Source organism: Colossoma macropomum, unplaced genomic scaffold (genome assembly GCF_904425465.1).
Source record: "Colossoma macropomum unplaced genomic scaffold, Colossoma_macropomum, whole genome shotgun sequence".
In the NCBI taxonomy this organism is placed as follows: domain Eukaryota; kingdom Metazoa; phylum Chordata; class Actinopteri; order Characiformes; family Serrasalmidae; genus Colossoma; species Colossoma macropomum.
The window spans coordinates 25,559,530-25,580,705 of record NW_023494800.1 but is presented as its reverse complement, the minus strand read 5'-3'; the positions used below and the strand labels follow the sequence as shown (position 1 = coordinate 25,580,705).

General features: G+C 38.2%; 1 protein-coding gene across 1 annotated transcript in view; it reads right to left on the bottom strand.

Moving 5' to 3' along the window:
- Positions 1 to 1,485: 1,485 nt before the first annotated feature.
- Positions 1,486 to 21,176, bottom strand: part of LOC118819649 (transmembrane protein 164) — a 45,480-nt gene continuing 25,789 nt past the window's right edge. Inside the window, exons 3-6 of the mRNA XM_036587462.1 lie at positions 19,555 to 19,621; positions 7,907 to 7,985; positions 5,033 to 5,133; positions 1,486 to 3,272 (exon numbers count right to left, since the gene is read on the bottom strand). Of these exons, the coding sequence (XP_036443355.1) occupies positions 3,066 to 3,272; positions 5,033 to 5,133; positions 7,907 to 7,985; positions 19,555 to 19,621 (454 nt within the window). The 3' untranslated portion in view covers positions 1,486 to 3,065. The remainder of the gene's footprint in view (positions 3,273 to 5,032; positions 5,134 to 7,906; positions 7,986 to 19,554; positions 19,622 to 21,176) is intronic.

The window sequence follows — 21,176 nt, the reverse complement described above, 5'->3', positions numbered from 1 at the left end:
GATGCCTCCAGCCATGTCCAAATGCTGCTCTTAAGACCTGCCTTCCTGTCCTTCCAAAAAAACACCCCTGCAAGAGAAATGTCTTTATCTGTGTTCTTTCATTTTCTTTCACTGTCTTTTAAGATTTTTTTTTGTACGATTTCTAACTTTCTTTTAGGGTTTTTAGCAACCTGAGTTCAATGAATTTTCATTGTAGCCGTCTTTGACATCTTACTAGGTGTCGGCGACTGTGTAATACTAGGTTGCACATTTTTGTTATTTTGTTTGTTTTTTCATTGTTGTTATTGTTATTATTATGTATATTTTTTAAAAAAAGAAAACCCCATAGCGTGCCTCTTAGATTCATGGGTTTCTTAATGTGTTTTTTCCTAAGACCAGCAGTTATACTTTATATAAAAGATGCGTTGATCCTTATTTTTAAATGCCATTTAAAAGCCTCTTTTCTTTACTCTGGACCCAGTAGCAGCACTGGTATACAATCGCACTGATAGATAAAGAAAAAAAGTATAAATAATAATAATAATAAATGACATGAATAAGAACTACAATAAACTTGTGTTTGAGAACGTTTTGTAAGAAAATACATAAAAAAAAAAACAAAAAAGTAAACAAAATGACTGTTTTTGTACATCAAAAGTTGATTCTTTTCAAAAAAAATATTTTGGATCTAGTTTCTAAATTATTTTAGTGGTTTTCTATGTTCTGGAACTTTGAGCTGAGTTTTGGACGTGCAACTCACTGATTGACGATTTGTGCAGCATTGGCACAGCGGGCTCCGGGGTTGCCTGGCGTAGCCCCTCATACCCACCAGTTTCTTTTAATTCTTTATATTTTGAGTTTGGATTCTCTCTCTGCTTTAGTAACTTGAAATTGTTGATGAAATAATGACCTGGGAAAAACAAAGACCCTCCCCTGTAGAACTCTAGACCCCTTCTCTCCTTCCCCATTGAATTTGCTGTTAGTGTGATGAGACTTGAAATGGGCATTTATTAAGACTATGATAGTATGGCTCCAAAAATACAAATAAAAAAAAGTAGAAAAATGACAAAATCAACAAAAAAATGTGTGTGGGGGGGGGATCTTATATATAGGTGGATTATCAGTGGGTATGTGAGCTATGGCTGTGGCGATGATAATGTAGTTTTAAACATTGTTATTACCTTTTAAATCATTTATCCAATAAAAATTCTTAAAGAGCAACATGTAACGTTGTCAGGATTTTTTTCCATTTGTTTTTTACTTGTAACTGGAAGCTGCAATATTTATTTTACTATGCAGTCAAAAAAACTGTGCCCCAACTTTTGATGCATGTTAAGTCCTTCCTGGCTAACAGTCCAAAGAAATGTCATTTTTGTACATGGTTAATATGTACCTACTGTATGTTTGTCTGAAAATGGGAAAACTGGAATATGTTTTGTACCAAGAATACTCAGACTCCTTTAGCTTTTATGAAAGTATAAAAGAAAATATGAGGAAGCAGCCAAGTTGAGGAAGAACTTTTATTTTTTTAACACAGTACAATGCATACTTCACGAAAAATATGTACAAAGACAACTTCACAAAATTCCCTTTCAGTCAGAAGCGTTGTCTAAATATCCACAAGGTTCTGTCTCTTGGAGGCAAAAACCATCTGGATTCCACCAGTACCCTTGGAGATGCAGCGCTTAAACATACATAACCAATTAGGACTGTTTTATCTGAGTTTTGTGTGAATGCTCGACAGGAGAGCACCAAACTCTGAAAAGTGAGAAAGCACTGAAACTGGAGTGATGGGGTAAATTGGTGGAAACCTACGTAGTTCTATTCTCACCAAAGCAGACAAAACTATTCTTAATGTTTGTGTCTCCTTTCCCTTACTATGAGGTTGCTTGCTAACTTAAAGATTTGACCACTAGAAAAATGGTAACTGATAAAGTAGATCAGTTCTTGGCTTTTAAAGTTACGTAAAGGTGACTGTAGTAGACGTTTTCACAGTTTAAAAAAAAATCGTTCAGGGCGTGGCAACGTGGTCATTTGATACCAGTTACTTTTCCTTCAATATTTGTGTACTGTGCCCTATGCAGTTACAGTAGGGTGTTATTTCAAGACGAGAAAAGAAAAAGATAGCCTATGTCATTATGACAAGAACACTACAAAACTGAAATTAAATTGTGGCTGAAAAATGCCCAAGGAGGCAAGAAAACAATGAGGCATTATTTAAGAAAAATAATTCCCTGTAAGTGGGGGATGGGGGGATACTTTCCCTTAAAAGTGGATCACAGCTATGTCCAATACAGTGAAGCCCATCTCTTCCCTTATATCACCACTGATAGACAACATTTAAGCCATCAACAACAGAATTACCTTTACAGTCAATAGAGGCTGCATTTGTGTCTTATCGTGGATGGGGAGTAGTAGTGAGGTGATCGGCTCAGTCGTTCCAAAAGCTGACTATTTACATGCAAAAGGAAGAAAGTCACAGAAGTGAACAGTAGAAGGCTTGAAAGCACCACACATCTCCGATACAAACACAATATCGTCACATAGATGCTTTCTACAACGTGTTAAAGTTAATATGCATTAACTGTCTTCAAATAGAACGTTTCTGATTGAGACATGATGAACAGGCTTTGACAAAATACAGCGTAGATGAAACTGTAGGAATGACCATTCAGTTTAGGGGGGTCGAGTGATCTGACTAACACGGAAACATCAAAAACACTGTGTTGGCCCCAAATCACTGTTAAAAGAACATAAACCAAATAAGGCAACTGAGAAAAAAGTGTCGGTTTGTAAAGTTACCAGAACCTCCGTTTTAAAAAACCTCCCCCAGAAACAAGGCAAGTTTCGCACAGTTACTGATCTCAGTAAAAGACTCTGACTTCTTTTCAATATTCCAATAAAAACACTGACCAACTGTTTACTCCTGCTCAAGACACAGGAGCCACACAATTACTGACCACTTGTCAATACGATAACAGATGAGTTTGGAGTTCAGAATGACGGCACGATGGTCGCCGAGTGCGGGAGTGTGTGAGGTTTCGTGCTTGTGTGTACGCCGGTGGTGGCGTGGCCCTCATGAAGCTTCAGTCCACTTTCTTGGTGCGAAGGCGTGCTGCGTCCAGTAGGTGGCGCAGGGCAGGCGCTGTGTGATGAGAGAGGATGGTCAGTGCTTTGCCGTGCACCAGCGTCAGCAGGGTCTGGTGACCGGTTGCCCACACTCGATACCAGGGGCCATAGAAGGGATCTGAGACAGCTGGACACAGCATGTTGTTCAGGTTCACCTCAGTCACCTGGATGAAAGCAAATGAGTGTGAAAATCCACTTGTTGGATGATTTGTTTTTCATAATCATTTTTAGCTCTTTTCTAAGTAGCCCAATACATAATATTTCATATTCAACCTGTAGTCTAGTAGGGCTGGGGCAGTATGACAATATTTATCGTTATCATGCTAAACTATGTCACAATATGCTTTCCTGAGCATATGGTGGACACTGTCGATGCCTTAAGAATTTAACTTAACTTTAAGGGTTTAACTGAATTTAGTGAAGTGCAGTATGTGAAACACTGAATAAAGATCAAAGCAGTTTTTGACAGTATATTTTTAATGTGGCACTTTTTGGGCTTTTTTTTAATCAAACCTTGGAAAAATATTCAGATACATATCATGTATTGCTAAAATATCATGATGCAAATATAGTGATGTTATATTTTTTGCCACATTGTCCACCTCAGTTCACAGGCCTAATTTTGATACTTGTGATAGTAATAATTATTTCATTCAGTAATTTCTTTTAACCACTTACTAATAATTATTTGATTTACTTGCTAGTTTGGAGACATTAAATACTTCATTCAGGTTCATTTTCAGTAAAACATTATCAAGTGTAAATAATTAACATTATTTGTCAAAATCAGCTGCATAAATTATCTTTGGGCCAAAAGTTTTTTAACAACAGTTTGGGGAAAAAAGAAAACTGTCAAATCATTATTTAGGCAAAATCTGGTCTTTATACCAAGGAAGATATGATGAGCATGAAGTTAAGTGTTACAAAATATAGCCCAATGTAGGAACACAAATATTAGTAGACAGCTGTTTTATGTTGAGAAGACATTTCCAGATATTTTACAGACCCTTTTCCTACATTTCACTTATGATATTTGTGTGGTTTTGAGTAGCAAAAGCAGTCATAATTCATTTTACATGACCATTTTCCAACCTGTCTTTATCCCTTAGAACTAAATAGGCTGTTTTTGTTGCTGCACCTTTAAGTCTGATATATGTAAATGAGCTCTATTGTGACTGGCTGCCATTCTTAATAATGTCAGTGTGAACTGGTAAAGATATGTAAATGTTCAGTTTTTATGAGGCTGTTAACAAATAATAATAATAATAATAATAATAATAAAAGTTCTGATTTCCATAATAGGTGCCCTGTAACTGAAAAGTAAAAGTAACAAAACTCAATTCAAATTCTAAAAGCAGGTAAAGTGTTCCTAAACATTTGATGGGCAGTGAAATAGAAAATAAAAGAAATAATAGTCTGGGTGTAGGATGTGCCATCTGCTTCACTGAAATGTGTGAATATGCAATACCACGCTAATAAGACACTGGTTTCAAAAGCAGTTAAGAGTGTGATGGGAAATGCAGCTAAATCACAGCCTGTAGTATTTTTGTATGTGCATTAGTCAGCCTTGGCTCAGCGGGAGTCCAGTGTGTAGATTATGGAACAAGATGGAGAAATTTCATCCCCCGGGACCCTCACTTACACCACTCACGGCAACAATTATATGCATTTTGTGGGAGCTGACATTATGTGTATCTACACCAGCAGGGTCAGAACGGCAGCTAATGGTAACCTAGAGGGGAGCTGAAATGCAGTTTCATGGCTGATGGAAAAAAAAGAGGAAGCGGTTTGTTATCACAGCCCTCAGCAGCCTATAGACTGTGTAAAATGGGCTGAGGCCACAGATGAAAACAACTAGAGCTGTAACTGGAGAAATGAACAGGCCTGACTGGAGTGAAGGTGTGTGTGTGTGTGTGTGTCTTACCATTCCCAGCCCCTGCAGGAACACAAAATGGTAGAGGAAGAGGATGCCTGTAGATAACACCGCCCACCACATGTCACTCAGTGGCTCCGGTTTGTACACACCTGAGAGTAAGTTAGAAAATAAGTAAATAAATAAATATGTTGAGGTCAATAAAAGATCAGAAACACACGTTCCACCCATATCTGTACACTTCACAAAACAGTACTTTCAAAATGGTTGAAATTACAAATATATAATCAATCAGGCTCAATCATATGTTAGATGTGCCAAATTATAGTTGCCATTCAAAAAAGAACGTCTTACAGTTTAAGTACCTTGACATGTTTATTATGTTTTTAACAAACAGAAGTTTTTGCTGAGTAGTGACATCAGCGCTCCTCTGATGTGACAGTAGTCTCGTGACGAGAACATCTGGGGACAACCATGATGAATTTTGGGCTAAATGTGAGTGAGACTGTAGACTTATTTCACTAAATGAGTGTGAAATATCTAAACCAGTTAACTTTGTGAAGGAGGAGTTTAAAGTAGGGGGTGATGGACGTCAGATGAAGCTTCTCATTAGCCTATGGATGTAACGCAAGTTAGCCTGGCAGAAAAGCCCCCCAAAAGCTCTGTACATGTGTGTCGTGTGTGGAGAACACATAACTTGCAGTAAAATTAACCACAAGGAAAACATGCAAAACTTTAAGATGATGTCCCCAGGTGTGTATTCCATGAGACTAGTGTGACAGTCGAGTGAAGCTAAAGTGTGCTAATACAAAATAACAGCGGAAAGCGCCTGTTATTTTTTACCATAAAGGAGAGCTTCACCACTTTTTTAGAATGTCTGTACAATTCAGTGCTTGAAATGTAACCAAAGTCATTCAGACTGTGAATTGGTGCACTGTAGAAAAGCTTGCTGACTCAGATTTCTTTACAGTGGTGACCAGGGATTTCCATTTCTACAACACAAATATAGCCATTTTATTTACTATTAGTAAATAACCATTAGTGAACATAAATATGTCTTCTGAGTGTTTATATGTAATGTTGATGGTGATAAAAGTAGTGAATCTAAAAAAGAAGTTTTTTATATTTACATTTAGTTCCTATCACCACCACTGTGAACAATTTTGACTAAGTTTCTCTAGAAAGTAGCATTTCACATCAAACCACTCTGACTATATTTTAACCCTTTAATTATGCAGAAAAGAAAGCCAAGCCTCTACCTTCCTACACTCCTTCTGTTTTTTTTTTTACTTCTATTAAAAAAAACATATAATAAATAAATAGTATTTATTTGTGTAAAATTTGATGGTTGATGTATTCTACACATTGTGTGCCTGTACCAGCCTGTGTGGTGAAAATTAAGCTGTATTATGCAACAATCTGTTCTAATACAGTAATTATAGACTCAGCAATATGTGCTGCTATCTGCTAACACTAGACTATTTCATTCTCCCCATGTACCCAGTTTGGGCAGACAGAGAGCGCTGCGGAGACTGAATCAAATGACCGCATGGCTGAGACACTCTGCAGCTCAAGGCGTGTGTGTGTGTGTGTGTGTGTGTGTGTGTGACTCATGAATCAGTGTATTGTTCTCTACATGCAAACACACACACATACAAACCAGAAGAGAATTTACAGTGCATTAATAAACAAAAGCTCTTTATCACAGAGTCATCATCAGATCTCAAACTTCAGTCTGTTCTCTTTTTCATATTCTTCTCTTCCCATCAGTGAATATCATCCCCCTCTCTCTCTTTCCCCCTCCCTTCCTCCTGTAGTATGACCAAAGCATTCCTGCTCAAGGATCTTTGGGGAAGTGACTCAGGAACTGCAATGTTCAATCCACCTCTCACACTCTCACTGGCGCTCACACCATACTTGCTGTTCTGACTGCCAAACATGTATCCTACAGGTATATATACAAAGTATCTGTATGCATTATATACAAAACTGTGTGAAAGTTTTAGGCAACTAAGAAATTTAGAATTAAAAAGCTATTTACCTGTTTATCTAAAAAAAGTGTTTATTTGCTCAGAAATGTACTTACATTAGAAGACATACTTAAATTAGAAGAAACAAAAATAACATTAAAACAATGTTTTATGTATGTCAATGTGTTTGTTCAAACCTGTTCCTGTCACATCTCAAACACAAGATCAAAGTATAAACCTATTAATGATATTGATACTATGCTACTATAATACTTAGACTGACAAAATTTTGTGTGCATGAAAAAGGACTAGAATCTTGACCGTAAGCCCAAAAATCCCCCAGCTGGAAAGGTGTGTCCTTTTGCAAGCTTATGTAACTGTAACAGCAGGCTCACATGCCAGCCAGGCCGACGTACCCACTGCAGTGCAACAGCCTCCCTGTACGGCTGCTCGTATCTAGCACGCACCCTACAAGCAGCTCCCATCCGATCTCTACTCTGTTTGCCATCTGAGGGTCAGGCCGTCTTCGTAATTACCAACACAAAGACATGCAGACATGTGTTAACAATTGCCCTGATCACGCCATGCCACATCAAAGCCAATGAACTGGTGCAATAGCCAAGCCTGAACACTAGATGGCAGGCTAGCTCTAATCTACTTTTCATACTAAACAGTGCCCCAGAGCACTTCCTCATGCTTAAACCATTTTCCCCACTCCGCATCGCTAGTGAAAGCAAATCAGCGCATGACAATGGCATCACCATATCACACAGGCGCCAGGCTGCCAGGCTCATTTGAAAAGGTTTTACATGGCTGGCGTGCAAAGAGAAGCATGAAGTGCACAAACAGGACGTTGTGGTATGTGTGCATGCAAGTGATCGTTCCTGATAGGCGTTTGTGGTCCAGCAGTCTTCATGCCGCTGGTGATAATGTGAAAAAATCTTTGAAAGCTCACCTCCTTTTCTGAAGAGGTAGATGGGCACCAGGTAAAGCATGGAGTGCTGGATGTAGTAGATCTCCTTCTCGAAGGGAAGCTGTGAATGACAAAAGCCACATTTTCAGCATGCTTCACTTGGACAAGAAAGGTTTATCAGCTTAAGAAAATGAAAACAGATTGGACTTTGGTTTGGAAAAAAAAAACACTGCGGTGTTGGTGGAGTCATATCATTAATCAGTGACCAAATCCTTGTTGCCTGTGTCTTAATTCAGGCACTACAATCTACACTATATTCTTACCCTATATACTATGTATATCAACATCTAGTGCCAACATTGTTGGAAAAATGGTTCTGTACAGGCACATGTTTGTTCATCAAGGTACAAACAATGGTCTTAAGGTCCAACTGCATACCTGTATTTTCACCATTACATTTAAAAGACAAAATTCTAGTTTTTCCATAGTCTTTGATTAAGGTATTATGACTACTGCTCACCTTGAAACATCTAATTTTTTTAAATTATCACTGTGCATCAGCTGACAGGGAAAAATAATATTAACCAGTATTATCATGCTTCACCACCTCCTATCAAGTGAAAACACTTCATTATCTCAGAGACCCTCCCTGATGGTGTGGTTCACTCAGAAATACGTCACTGCGTGGAAGGAAAGTGCCATAATTTCCAGTTCACATAGACTTTAAAATAGATGAAATCCTTAAAAGGACTTCTTTAAAAATACACAGATAAAAACACATAAAAAAGCACACATAAATGGGGGTGTCCATCAGGCTCCGTTTCTTGCTGTGAGAGAGCAGTAGAAGAGTATGAATCATCATGTGAATTATCAATGCATCACTGTTGATACAAGGCAAATTTTAATTTTAATTTTTTAAACAAATAATTGAGCTTAATCAAGCAACTGTAACCATCCTTATCATTCAAACTGAGCACAAACATTTACAGTAACTGGAAATGGCAAATTACCACATGGTCACTGAATCACACCTAAACTGCTCTCCATACAAACAAACAGCAATTATAAAATCACCTAACTAATGTATGTACAGTGTAGCAGTAAATACAAAACGTGCAGTTGGGCCTCCAGAACTGGAGCTGGGACATCAGCTTTCCATCCAGCTGTCAAATTAAATTTAAGCACATAACTGAAATTATGCAATTTCTGCCAAGCTCTGTACAAGAGAATACAGCTCCCTGCTTCACATTCGTATAAACACTTCTGAGAAATGTGGAGCAAGTCTACAGAGCAATCTTAAATGATAAACAGCTTCTTGTTGCTGTTTTGTTTCATTTTATGGATATAATGTACAGAGTAAGAAAACTGATATACATAGAACGCACTGGCGAACATGATGGCTCAGGAAATGTCCATTCATCAGCTGCAGGCATCTTTGGTTTAATGTCTAACATCACAGTTTTTTTTCTTTGATAACATAAAGGCATGTTTTAATTTCTTAACAAGTTGACTGTCATGCTGGATGAAAAATGTGATTTATCACATTTATTTTGTAAAAAAGTTTATTTTGCAAAAAGTGTATCCACCTCAAGTGAGCATATGAACTGATTCAAACTTTTATTCATCCAGTAATTTTTTTGTATTGAATATCTTAAAGTACAAATACAAACATGTCAATGGAATCCTGCCTACAGTTAGACTGATTAAAGATATACTCGCCCTCCTATCTTATGATCTTATGACACTTTCAAGGCTTTTCCCATGACTGCTAAGCTAAGCCAGGGCTCGGTCAAAACACTGTAACCCAGCTACAAGGCTCTGTTATGTGGCAATTACAGGATAGTTCAAAAAAGCACACAAAAGATGCATATAAAGTGCATGTGAGCCCGATTAACCAGAACAAATCTTATAAGCGTAAGATATGCACAAATAACATACTGCAAATCCTACAACGGTATTATAAAAGAAGTAACGCAACTCATAAAAGGGACTTTATTAGTGCGCATATCACATTTTAATATTACTGTAGGATTTATCAGGATTTTATACTGTTAATGTTTAGCTCTTCTCTCTGTGCCTCTGCTGTTGAGTAAACAGCACCTCAACCATTCTTATCTAAAGGGATAGGTCAGTGTGTGGGTGGGCATGTGTGTCTTCAAACTGTGAGCAAGCTGAAGAGAGGGAGGATGCATGAAACCAAGAAAAGCATCCCAAGACACATAAACAAATGCATACTATTCAACTAGGCTAACAAACCAAAAGTGGAACAGGGAATGCACTGTTCATCTGTTCACTCCCAAACTGTGTAGTGCCTATATAGACACTGGAGTCAATTCTCCATATACATCCCATACCTCCAGACCGATGGTATAAAGAAACTCCAGCACTGTAACGTATAACAGTACTTTTCCTGTGAGAAAGCAGTGATCGGCCATAATCTATTCACATTAGAGTTTGCGTTACAGTTTAAATTTGTGTAATCACATTACAGTTATTGACATAAGAATTGCTTTGCTTGCATTATTCAGATATCTTTAAGATATATATTCATATATTCCATATACCCCAATAATCAAGCTATAGTCAAGCACTGAAAGGAAAACAAAAACAGCCAAGGTGGTGGAAAAAAGGCTTTGTTCCATAGTATTTGTCTTTCACTTTCAAAAAATGATCTGTGCTTCAAGATAGCAATAGCCCATATTTATTTAGCATCTAAGAGGAAGAACACTGATCTCAGGCCTCACTGAGCCATATTGTGTGCTATGTAAGAGGCATAAACTGATCCTGGATCAGCATTCTTATTCTGGGAATGGTACACATGGGCAATAAGCGTAGGCTCCCCAAGCCAAGAACAAACAGAACCTTCAAGCCCAAACTAAACCCTCGGCTGACTTTGTTGCAAGGTGATGACTGATGCTGAGCTGCCTGGCTACAGCAGGTCACGAGTACTAGGACTGAAGGGCAGAGACTGTACACAAACCTCAGCACAAGCAGGCTTTGTCTCTGAGGGCTGGTGTATTGAGGCCACAGCCACACAGCTGTTGAAAGTTCATCTTGAACACTAGGCTGGGCCTGTTCCTCTCTACCCGCCCTAAAAGAATGGAAGCTCTCCTCTCAAGGTCGTCACTGAAGACGGCACTGAATACAAAAGTTGGTGCATTATATTTCTTTTCCATGAATACTTTAAACTCAACAGTCTGTTGGTTATAGGAAACTAGTGTCTAGCATCTAGGGCTGAGGCTAACTGATTTTTGCAATAGGATAGACTATAAAGTAGAGGTGTTTCTAGGATTTTAAAAACATCTGGGGTGGCAGGTGAGTGTAGGGGTATAACCTTTTAAGGACAATGAAAAAAAGGCATGTTTTAGCATTATTCTGATTAAAGAAAACAATGGGTTGGAAGGAAGATCAACCATAAAACTCCTCAGGCACATTACAATACATAAAACCATAGGACCTCACTCCCAAAGCATGGTTTCTTTTGGATATTTGTCTTAAACTGAGGATATGATCTGCACATTGTTAAAATCCTGATCAAGACGAAGGTTTTGTGTTCATTTCTTGTATGTTTTTACTGAGCAATGTCCAAAGTCATACATTAGTTGTGAGATTCTGTGGCTCACTGGTAAAAAAATCTCTTTCTGTGGTCAAGAGGCTACTGGTTTAAATGCTGAGCAGAACTCTTGTATACCAGTCTTCATCTTTCAGAACTCTGTGGGAAACTGTCTCAGAAAGAGATGAACATCTTAAATCCTGGTCTTTCTTCTGCGTTTACATGTATGTCATAGTCATGTATGCTTTTGTATTCATTTATGAGCAGTAGTTTGTAGAACAAAGTGTACATGCATGCAGACTTGGTAACAATGAAGTTTGTTTCACAGTTGTCTGTAAGATCATCTCCATATTTGCATTTCCTGAAAGTGGCCATTTTACAATAGTACTTACAGGAATAACTGAATAATTATTTAACACTAACACATTCGATGTTTTCACACCTAGTTTGTTTGCTGAGGCGCATAGTGCGCAGAGGTCGCCAACGTTCTGCAGAGTCAATCGCTACAGACCTTCAAACTTCATGTGGCCTTCAGATTAGCTCAAGAACAGTGCGTAGAGTGCTTTATGAATGGGTGTCCATGGCCGAGCAGCTGCATCCAAGCCTTACATCACCAAGCGCAATGCAAAGCGTCGAATGCAGTGGTGTAAAGCACCGCCACTGGACTCTAGAGCAGTGAAGACATGTTCTCTGGAGTGACAAATCACGCTTCTCCATCTGGCAATCCAATGGACGAGTCTGGGTTTGGCGGTTGCCAGAAGAACGGTACTTGTCTGACTGCATTGTGCCAAGTGTAAGCTTTGGTGGAGGGGGGATTATGGTGTGGGGTTGTTTTTCAGGAGTTGGGCTCGGCCCCTTAGTTCCAGTGAAAGGAACTCTTAATGCTTCAGCAGACCAAGAGATTGTGGACAATTTCATGCTTCCAACTTTGTGTGAACAGTTTGGGGATGGCCCCTTCCTGTTCCAACATGACTGCGCACCAGTGCACAAAGCAAGGTCCATAAAGACATGGATGAGAGAGTTTGGTGTGGAAGAATGTGACTGGCCTGCACAGAGTCCTGACCTCAACCCAATAGAACACCTTTGGGTTGAATTGGGGCAGAGACTGCGAGCCAGGCCTTCTCGTCCAACATCACAAATGTGCTTCTGGAAGAATGGTCAACAATTCCCATAAACACACTCCTAAACCTTGTGGAAAGCCTTACCAGAAAAGTTGAAGCTGTTATTGGCAATATATATATATATATATATATTTACATACATACATATACACACACACACACACACATATCATGAGGTGTCTTCTGATCAAGAATGGACACACAGTCATCCCCTCAAACTGATCCTGGTTTACGATGCTCCCAAATATGAGAGTCAAAACCTGGAAACAGCTGAAGTTAGAAGTGCATCAAATGAATCTATTTCTCATCGAATACTATGATTATCATTTAAGTTGAAAAAAGGTAGGGAAAACCCGTCTTCATCTTTCAGAACTCTGTGGGAAAATGTCTCGGAAAGAGATGAACATCTTAAATCCTGATCTTTCTTCTGCGTTTACATGTATGTCATAGTCATGTATGCTTTTGTAATCATTTATGAGCAGTAGTTTGTAGAACAAAGTGTACATGCATGCAGACTTGGTAACAATGAAGTTTGTTTCACAGTTGTCTGTAAGATCATCTCCATATTTGCATTTCCTGAAAGTGGCCATTTTACAATAGTACTTACAGGAATAACTGAATAATTATTTAACAGTTTAACACATTGGCTGTTTTCACACCTTGTTTGTTTGCTAAAGTCTGCACAAGGGTTTTGTTTTTTGTAACACTATCTTTCGTTTAATTTGGTTGGTTTCACATTTAAATAAATCACACATTTGGGTATTCTTTGATCGGTCAGAAATATGGCAGGGATACAAGCACTGTTACCTTCTCTTTGCTTCAATTTGTACCATTTTCTAAGTTTATTTGTCTTTCACTTGTATCGCAGTATAAAATCTAAATCTTTCCCTCACATATACTCTTGATACAATGTTTAATTCAACCCATGCGAAAATAGAGACACCTAATGTGCAGAGGTATCACGATCAGATTAATAAAAATAACCCCTTATTGATCTCTACTTCTTTATTAAGAACTGGTTAATAACAGGTCGTTTTAATCAAACCAATGCTTCGCTACTACTCATCTGCTAAGTGTCTATACAGAGTCAAACGTTAAAACAGGTACGCTACATGGACAGTACAGCTTTGACATGCACTGAGAAAAGCATGCGCTGATGTTAAGTTCTCTCATTTGGTGCAGATCATCACCAGCAGTGTACTGAATCACTTGGAAGCAAAGCCAAACCCACGATTTCTTTGGTCCACAGCTCCGTTTGGTGCCGACCAGAGTACGGGTGGAGTGTTCACCTATGTCAAACTGGACCGAACTAAGGTCACATTTTTAACAGTGTTTTTTAGTCTCTGTGCAAATTATAAATCTTCTAAATGAAACAAATGGTACTGCTGACACTTTATATTAACATAAAAGATTTCTCTGTCTGCATGTAGTTTGATCGCCCTGTGGGGTTCCACAGAATTTAAAAATCTATCCTTCTTCTTCTGAGTGACCCTAATTAAAGCGACACCTCTCTCAGTCAGTAATTTAGCTAAAGAGGAATTATGGCTTTCTTAAAGGAACGATGGACTGACCATGAAACCTTTTCTTCAACAATTTCTCAACATTCTCAAGTTTTATTGACACAGGAAGGACAGAGAATGCAATAGGTGACACTGAGTAAATGTGCAAACCTCTTTTGCAACATGTGACATCTGGCAACTATGTGGAATTTCTGAACCACACCACACGTTATCATACTAAACATGATGCAAAGTATGTTCATTTCAGTGTTTTTTTTTCCTTTTGCGTTCTGAAAGCCATCTTTTAAACCACTCTGACATTGCACTCATGTACATGAATGTTTGCACTGTAATGTTTCAAAAACAGTTACTGTCTGCAGAAGTACTCACACTTTCCTCCATCAAATTCTCAAGATGAACAATTCATCATGAGAATTTGATGGAGGAAAGAAAACATAAACATAGATGAGTGGTACAACTGAAAACTTTTTTTTTTTCTCCCCTGTACTCTCCCTTATCCCCGTCTTCTTTTCTTGAGCCATAAATGGTACAATAAAAAAAACAAACACTAGTACACTTTCCACTTACTGTCTTTTACAAGTAGATATATTATGCTATGGGTAAGAAATCACATTAATAGTTTTTATTCTTTCAGAGGGATGTAAAATTGTAAAACATTGTAGTGGTAGACTAAAGCCAACAGAGAGGGACACATTACAAAAAACTACAGGCAATGGTCAGCCACAGACGCTCGACTACAGCCTGACAGCATCCAGTCAGCTTGGTATGTGAGGGCCCTAAAGCTACATTAGTGATAAGTGATTCACAAACAAATCATTATTTTTGAATGACTCTTAAGTGAGTCAGGCTAATCGATTCTAGAGTACAAATGAAATGTTAGCTAATGGATTGAAAATGCAGTCATTTTCTAAACTAGCTGGGCGTGGCAGAGAACCAGGACTATGAGGCTTCCCATCTTTAATACTGTGCCATCGTCTAAGCAGACTGAGGAGCAAACAATAACAAAAGTCTGTAAACTACCATTCAATCATGTCTAAGTCTCGACATGAACGCTCACATGGCTCAGAGTCTGTTGAAAAGTGCAAAAGGAAGTGGGCAAGATAATAACAGAGGAAGGGCAGAGCACTATCTATAACCATAATGAGATCACTATTGCTCTCCATTTCCACCCAGCTAGTCATGATACATTCATACACTGAACACTCAGATAATAAAGGCTGTATTCTTACTAAGTATCCACAGAAAAGCAAAGACAGAACAACGCAGAGAGACATTCTGAATACAAATTTTTCCATTCAGAGCCTACCTGATTATTAAACAAAATCTGTGGACTGCTTTTTCATATCAACTGTACTGTTTTGTTATTGTGACACTCATTACTTTTCATTTTTTTGTACTTATTTTCATACTTATACTTCACGTGTAGCTGCTCATTTATGAAAATGATCACGTTAGGCATGTAAATGCTGAGAAAAGTTCAAAGCCAATGTCATTGCCATATTCACTCAATAAAAAGTTCACATGCCATATTTATTCAATAAAGATAAAAATTCACTTCAAGGTCATTTTATTGTGCCAACTGCCACTTGTTACAAGCCAATGACGCACAAGGCATCCTCTAGGTTAACATGTGCATGACATCAGCATTATATTTCTTATCCATTACCAATTAGCGATATCATGTTTTCATGTTTCTGTGTTGTAATAAAACCCTATTTGTATCTTCAAACCGCTGAACAACTGAGGACAGAACATTTCCTCCTGGTAGTTTTGCAATGTGTTGCAATCAGTGTGTTCCTCTAAGCCCATTACTGGCTAATACAATGCTCAAACCAGTTGAAAAGAGGAAAGAGAGGGTGTGACTGCTATCTGATTGCAGTATGATGGATCACATGTCAAAGTTACTGGTAATGGATACTAATATGAAGCTAAATGAGAGGAAATGTCTGAGAAACAACATTATGTCTCAGACAAAATGCTTTTTTTTGTTCAGCATGAATACCCATTGATGGAGAAAAAAAATGGGTGGGGACCGATTGTTTATCTGGAGCTCTGTGCTCCATTCTCCATGCTCTAATTCTTTGTAAATGAAGTCCTCATTTCCTCATTTACTTATGGAGTAATCAACAATGACCCATGTCATAACGATCAATACAAATTTAGAAACAATGTCACAAAGTTTCCCCATCTACACTTCTACACTGTTAGTCTGGGAGAACTTAAGCATCAGTAGGTGACAGTAGGTGAATTTCGCTGGGCCTGTGAGGTGAACCCAAAAACAGTGACCCCTGCCAGATCTTTGTCTTTTGCACTATTTGAGTTGATTACCAGAGTACTTTCTGCACTGTACTTTGCAATGTAATTTGACGGAGTGATTTGTTCAGGATGAAGTATCTGTGTTATTTCCCCAAATAACCACACATAGCCTAAAGTGAGGACTTGCGTGTCATAGCCAGGATTTTCAGCATCACACGAGAGGTGCTCAATAATAACCCGTGTCTAATACCAGGTTTTGGAGGTCAATTCAAACAGAACTACTATTACCAAAGGAGTTTTGGGTTCATCCAATTAGAGAAGCTAATTCACTTACTAATAATTCAGTAGGGCTGCATGGATAAAACACTGGTTTTTAAATTACATTGCCATGTTATTTCAACTGAATTAATACTGTGACAATGTTGTTCAATTTGACCAAAACCATTTACTTTTGTTGAATTACATTACAATACCTTGACTCATCAAAATGTCAACAAAAATATATTGTGTGATTAGACAGCTAATTTGCTTATAAAGGTATCATTATTGCTCAGGCCACTAATTTTATGCAATTTGACCAAAAACTTTTATATTTGCTGAATTATATGAATTCCACAAGTCATTAAAACACTCACAGAAACACTCATCTGGTCACTGGTTAGGATGATCATAGCACACAATAAAAATATATATGTGGGGTTGCACATAGACACCTTCTTCAAAAGAAGATACTGCAAAGGCCAGTATCGTATCTTAATAATAATTAACAAACAATATATGCTGCAGCCCTACTTACCAGGCTTGTACAAACTATGGACACTGCAGTTTCATAGAGGATTAAAATCACTTACAGTCCCTCCCAGGGTAAAACTAATCCGGCTGGAAGAGGGCTTTACCTTCTGTAACATTTTAGGAAACAATACCTAGGCACCTGTAATACTGGCTAATGGAAGAAACCCATGCAGAAGAACAAGAGCTCGAGAGCTCTGGAAAGAACACCAGGCAATTAGAGAACGCCCCGAGAGAAAGGGTGGGGGTGTCTGGAGTGTCAGAACCATTCAATCACAGTTAGTTCACCAAGGACAATTTTTAGGAAACCTTGGTTTCGAATGCTACATTCAATAAATTTCAATAGCAAAGGCCTGACAACAGCTTGCCTCAACCAGGACCTTGGTGGAAGTGACCATGGCAACAGGCAAGGAAGTGTTCCTTTGATGCATATTCCCTCCAAGACTCACATTAAATCCTCGATAAGGAAGCACTGCAACTGGCAGTCTATTTTTTGGCATGATGACAGAAGCTGTTATACAACCATGCAACATACTGCATAGCAATCATTAAAACGTACAACATGTACATGCTATAAGTGAGGTTTTTAAGGGATACATAGGATGACAAGTTTCATTTCACCTGTTATCACAAACACGAACAAACACAATTGACATTTGCATTCTGGCGGCAGGGAGAGGGGAGGGGAGCATGTTTCAGGTCACAAGTGTTTTCTAGTAAATATTTGTGCTTAGCCTCCGTCAATAAATGGTTACTGGCTTCTTGAATGAGCCGATATGTAGTGCTTGTTTGTAGTGCACACAGGTTTGTGTGGGAGCCATTAGTGAGCTCTAAACCCCAAGCAGTGGCGCCTCACAGAAACCTTAATGACCCCTCCTGGAATCCTTCATGAAAGGCCTGGTTGAGCCGTGGCCACCAGTAATATGCAATGAACTGTTCAGAGTGTACAGTTTATGCTTAGGTAAACAGCAACATGCTGAACTGAAGGTGCGAATTGGGGACAACAGCTCTAAATCCCTTTTTAAAAACGCTTTTAAAAGATTTATCCAGAGGTGGTATTCTCAGGTGGTCAGAGACGGATCTTGACCGCATCTAACACGGAAGGCATGTATGCAATTCCATGAGCGGATATGCATTTGCTGAGCGCTCCTTAACAAGTGAGAAGATAAACAAGAAAATGAAAGATGGAAGATACGTGAAGCTAAAATTAGCCTTCTTGCACTCTGAACCAATTAAAGCGGGAAAATAAAGCTTGTGAACTTGTGTCGGAATGATACAAACAAAAGTAAGGCAGAAACAACATGTGCTGATGTGCTTTTTATACAACTAAAGGATCAGAATTCATCTGGACAAACTGGAGATTCATTTTGGTGAAAAGTGTAAATGGAATCCGGCCGGCGTGTATCCAGACACGATTCACACAAAACATGTGCAATGGGGGCTCTGTGTCTGTTTTTGCCAGAATAAAAACACCACATGACAAGAATTCACTGTTTTTAAAAAGGGAATTATATTTGTTGGTTAGAAGAATAAAGTCAGAACATGGGTTTGGTGCCTGACTTCTCACTGCAGTCAGGGCATGGATTTGTTATATTCTATCAGCAACACCTGATTTAATTTGATGATGAACTAATTATTTAAACTACATACTGGATAGTATCAGAAACTACTGGGTTTCCTCGAGAAGAGCTTTGCATAGACTTAAGTTAACACACATAAAATCACGAGTGTTGGGGGTAACATGGTACAAAGTAAGTAAGATGGTTCCAATTACAAAAGATTGTAACACATTACAGTATAAATTCTTGTAATCATGAAATCTTACATCTTACAATTACTTACATTGCTTATGTCTCCAAGACAACATTATTACTTTTGCACAATACATTTACTATATACATACATACATACATAATCCTAGAAATGTATAAGAATAGTTTTAATAGCTCCTAAAACACCCGCTTGGCTAAGCCCGAAACATCCCACAAACAGCTCAATTTTCCCTACTTTTGTAATCGACCATGGCGGTGGAATATGATTTAGAATTTTTTTGGGAGCTATGGATGCAGAATGTCTCACTGCCGAAGTTCAGGAACGCTCAGTATCAGAAAACAAAAAATTCAAGCGTGCTTTTCACACTTTAAACAACAATGTGCACTACTCAAATCTCTTCTCTGATAGTCAACAGGTACCATTAGCGTGGCTACATGCCGCTGCTCGTCACATACCAATATGAGGCACAGGAGGATGTCTTTTTTTTTTTAATGCCAACACGTACACACAACAAAGCAAAATTTGGACCCCGAACATGTCTTGGCTGAGTGACTACATCAAGGCTAAGCGTAAAAATGTGTAAATTTGATTTTTCTTCAAATTGTTCCTTTAAAAACTGGGAGGTTGGGTTTGTTTCTCTCACACACAAATACATGATAGTAAATATACAGCACTTACTAGTCTTGTGTTGACAACTGGGAAAAGAAGGGCTAATAGGGCACCATTCAGCATGTGGACCTGAAGCCTGCAAGAAAGAACACAGGTTACGTAATTATGACTGAAAGTAGACAGCTGTAATTACTGCAGTTGAGGTCCATAATTAGCCAGAGTTAATATTTCACACATTCATTTTTTGACAGCAGTCAACACGGGTAATAAGGGTACACAACATCAGCAGAACCCATCCTAATTTTACTGCAGATTTGAAGGAGCAATGTGACAAGGCAGCAACATCTTGTTTACAATGTTTTCCACTATTGTTATAACACATACTTCACATCTTGATAGTAAGTGTTCTGAACGTGTCCTCTTTGATTCATGTACTAACATCATGCAAATACTCATATAACCAAACTATGTATTAGAGATAAGAATTTGTATTTTTTTGCATCAAAAAATTTGCATGTCATGTAAATATAAAAAAAAAATGCCTGAACTCCATCCTCCACCAGTGTAGAGTTTGGGTCTTCTGGTTTGGTTAAGGGTTCTAATCTGGGCCCAGTTTTCCAAAGTTTTCTTTGTGCCAAGATCAGTTTAACTGGTATAGAGAGTGCTGTCCTGTGTGACGCTGCCCTGTGTGACGCTGGCTCTGCCATTTAAAAATCATCTTTGTGCCAAGATGCTTTTGGGAAATGTAGCTCAGTTTAACATCAAAGGCCATCTAAAATGTTAATGCATATTGGACCCGAAGCACCGTGCAATAGCGCATCTACGCTACATAAGAAGTGCTAATATACACTGCTTTGCAAAATATTTCAACCTCCTTAAGAGTCACTGAATTTGTCTGGATCACAAATGACACTTAGACTTATTGTTACAGACACTATTTTTATTGCAAACCAGTATCTTCTTAAAGTCAATTTTCAAAGTCAAATTTCAATATTTGTCAGCAGATCTTCAAAGAACAAAATTTGAAGTTGAAATTTGAAATTTGAACAGCTTTAAGACTGCTAGGGTAAGTTTCTACTAGCTGTGCACACTGTTTGGGAGAGATTTGTACTCATTCTTGCTGGCAGATTTTGCTGCTGCTTTTTGGGTTAAATACCTATTTTACAAGACACAGTATTTCTGTATTGATAAATATCTTCCTTGACCTCCTTTTGCACTATACCCCCACAAATTTAATGGAACAGCTTAATTTCTCACATCTGGTACCAACTAACTCTTGACAAAATCTATTTTTTGAGCTAAAAGGTACAAGGTGAAATAAGCTTAATGTGACTTGGCTGTTAACTAAGGTAACAGAAGATCAGCACTGTCCAACTTCAGACTGACTGCCTTACTCTGTGTAAAATTACAAGCCACAATGTTTTTTTTGACACTGTGTATCATCTTCAGGCTTTGTGTGTGGGTAGCATCATTTAGTGTTTTGTGAGAGGTCTTCCAAACGATTGATTAAAAGTAAGGTACACAAACAAAAACACCCAGGCTGGGTATTTCTCAAATATTTTTCAAACAATAAATTACAAATTGTGACTGAGATCTTACTCAGCCACTTTAGAAAAACTTTTCAGAAACCATTGAATGAGCAGGGTTGATCTGGTTTCTCTGTTTGATACTGATTTATATTTTTAGAACTT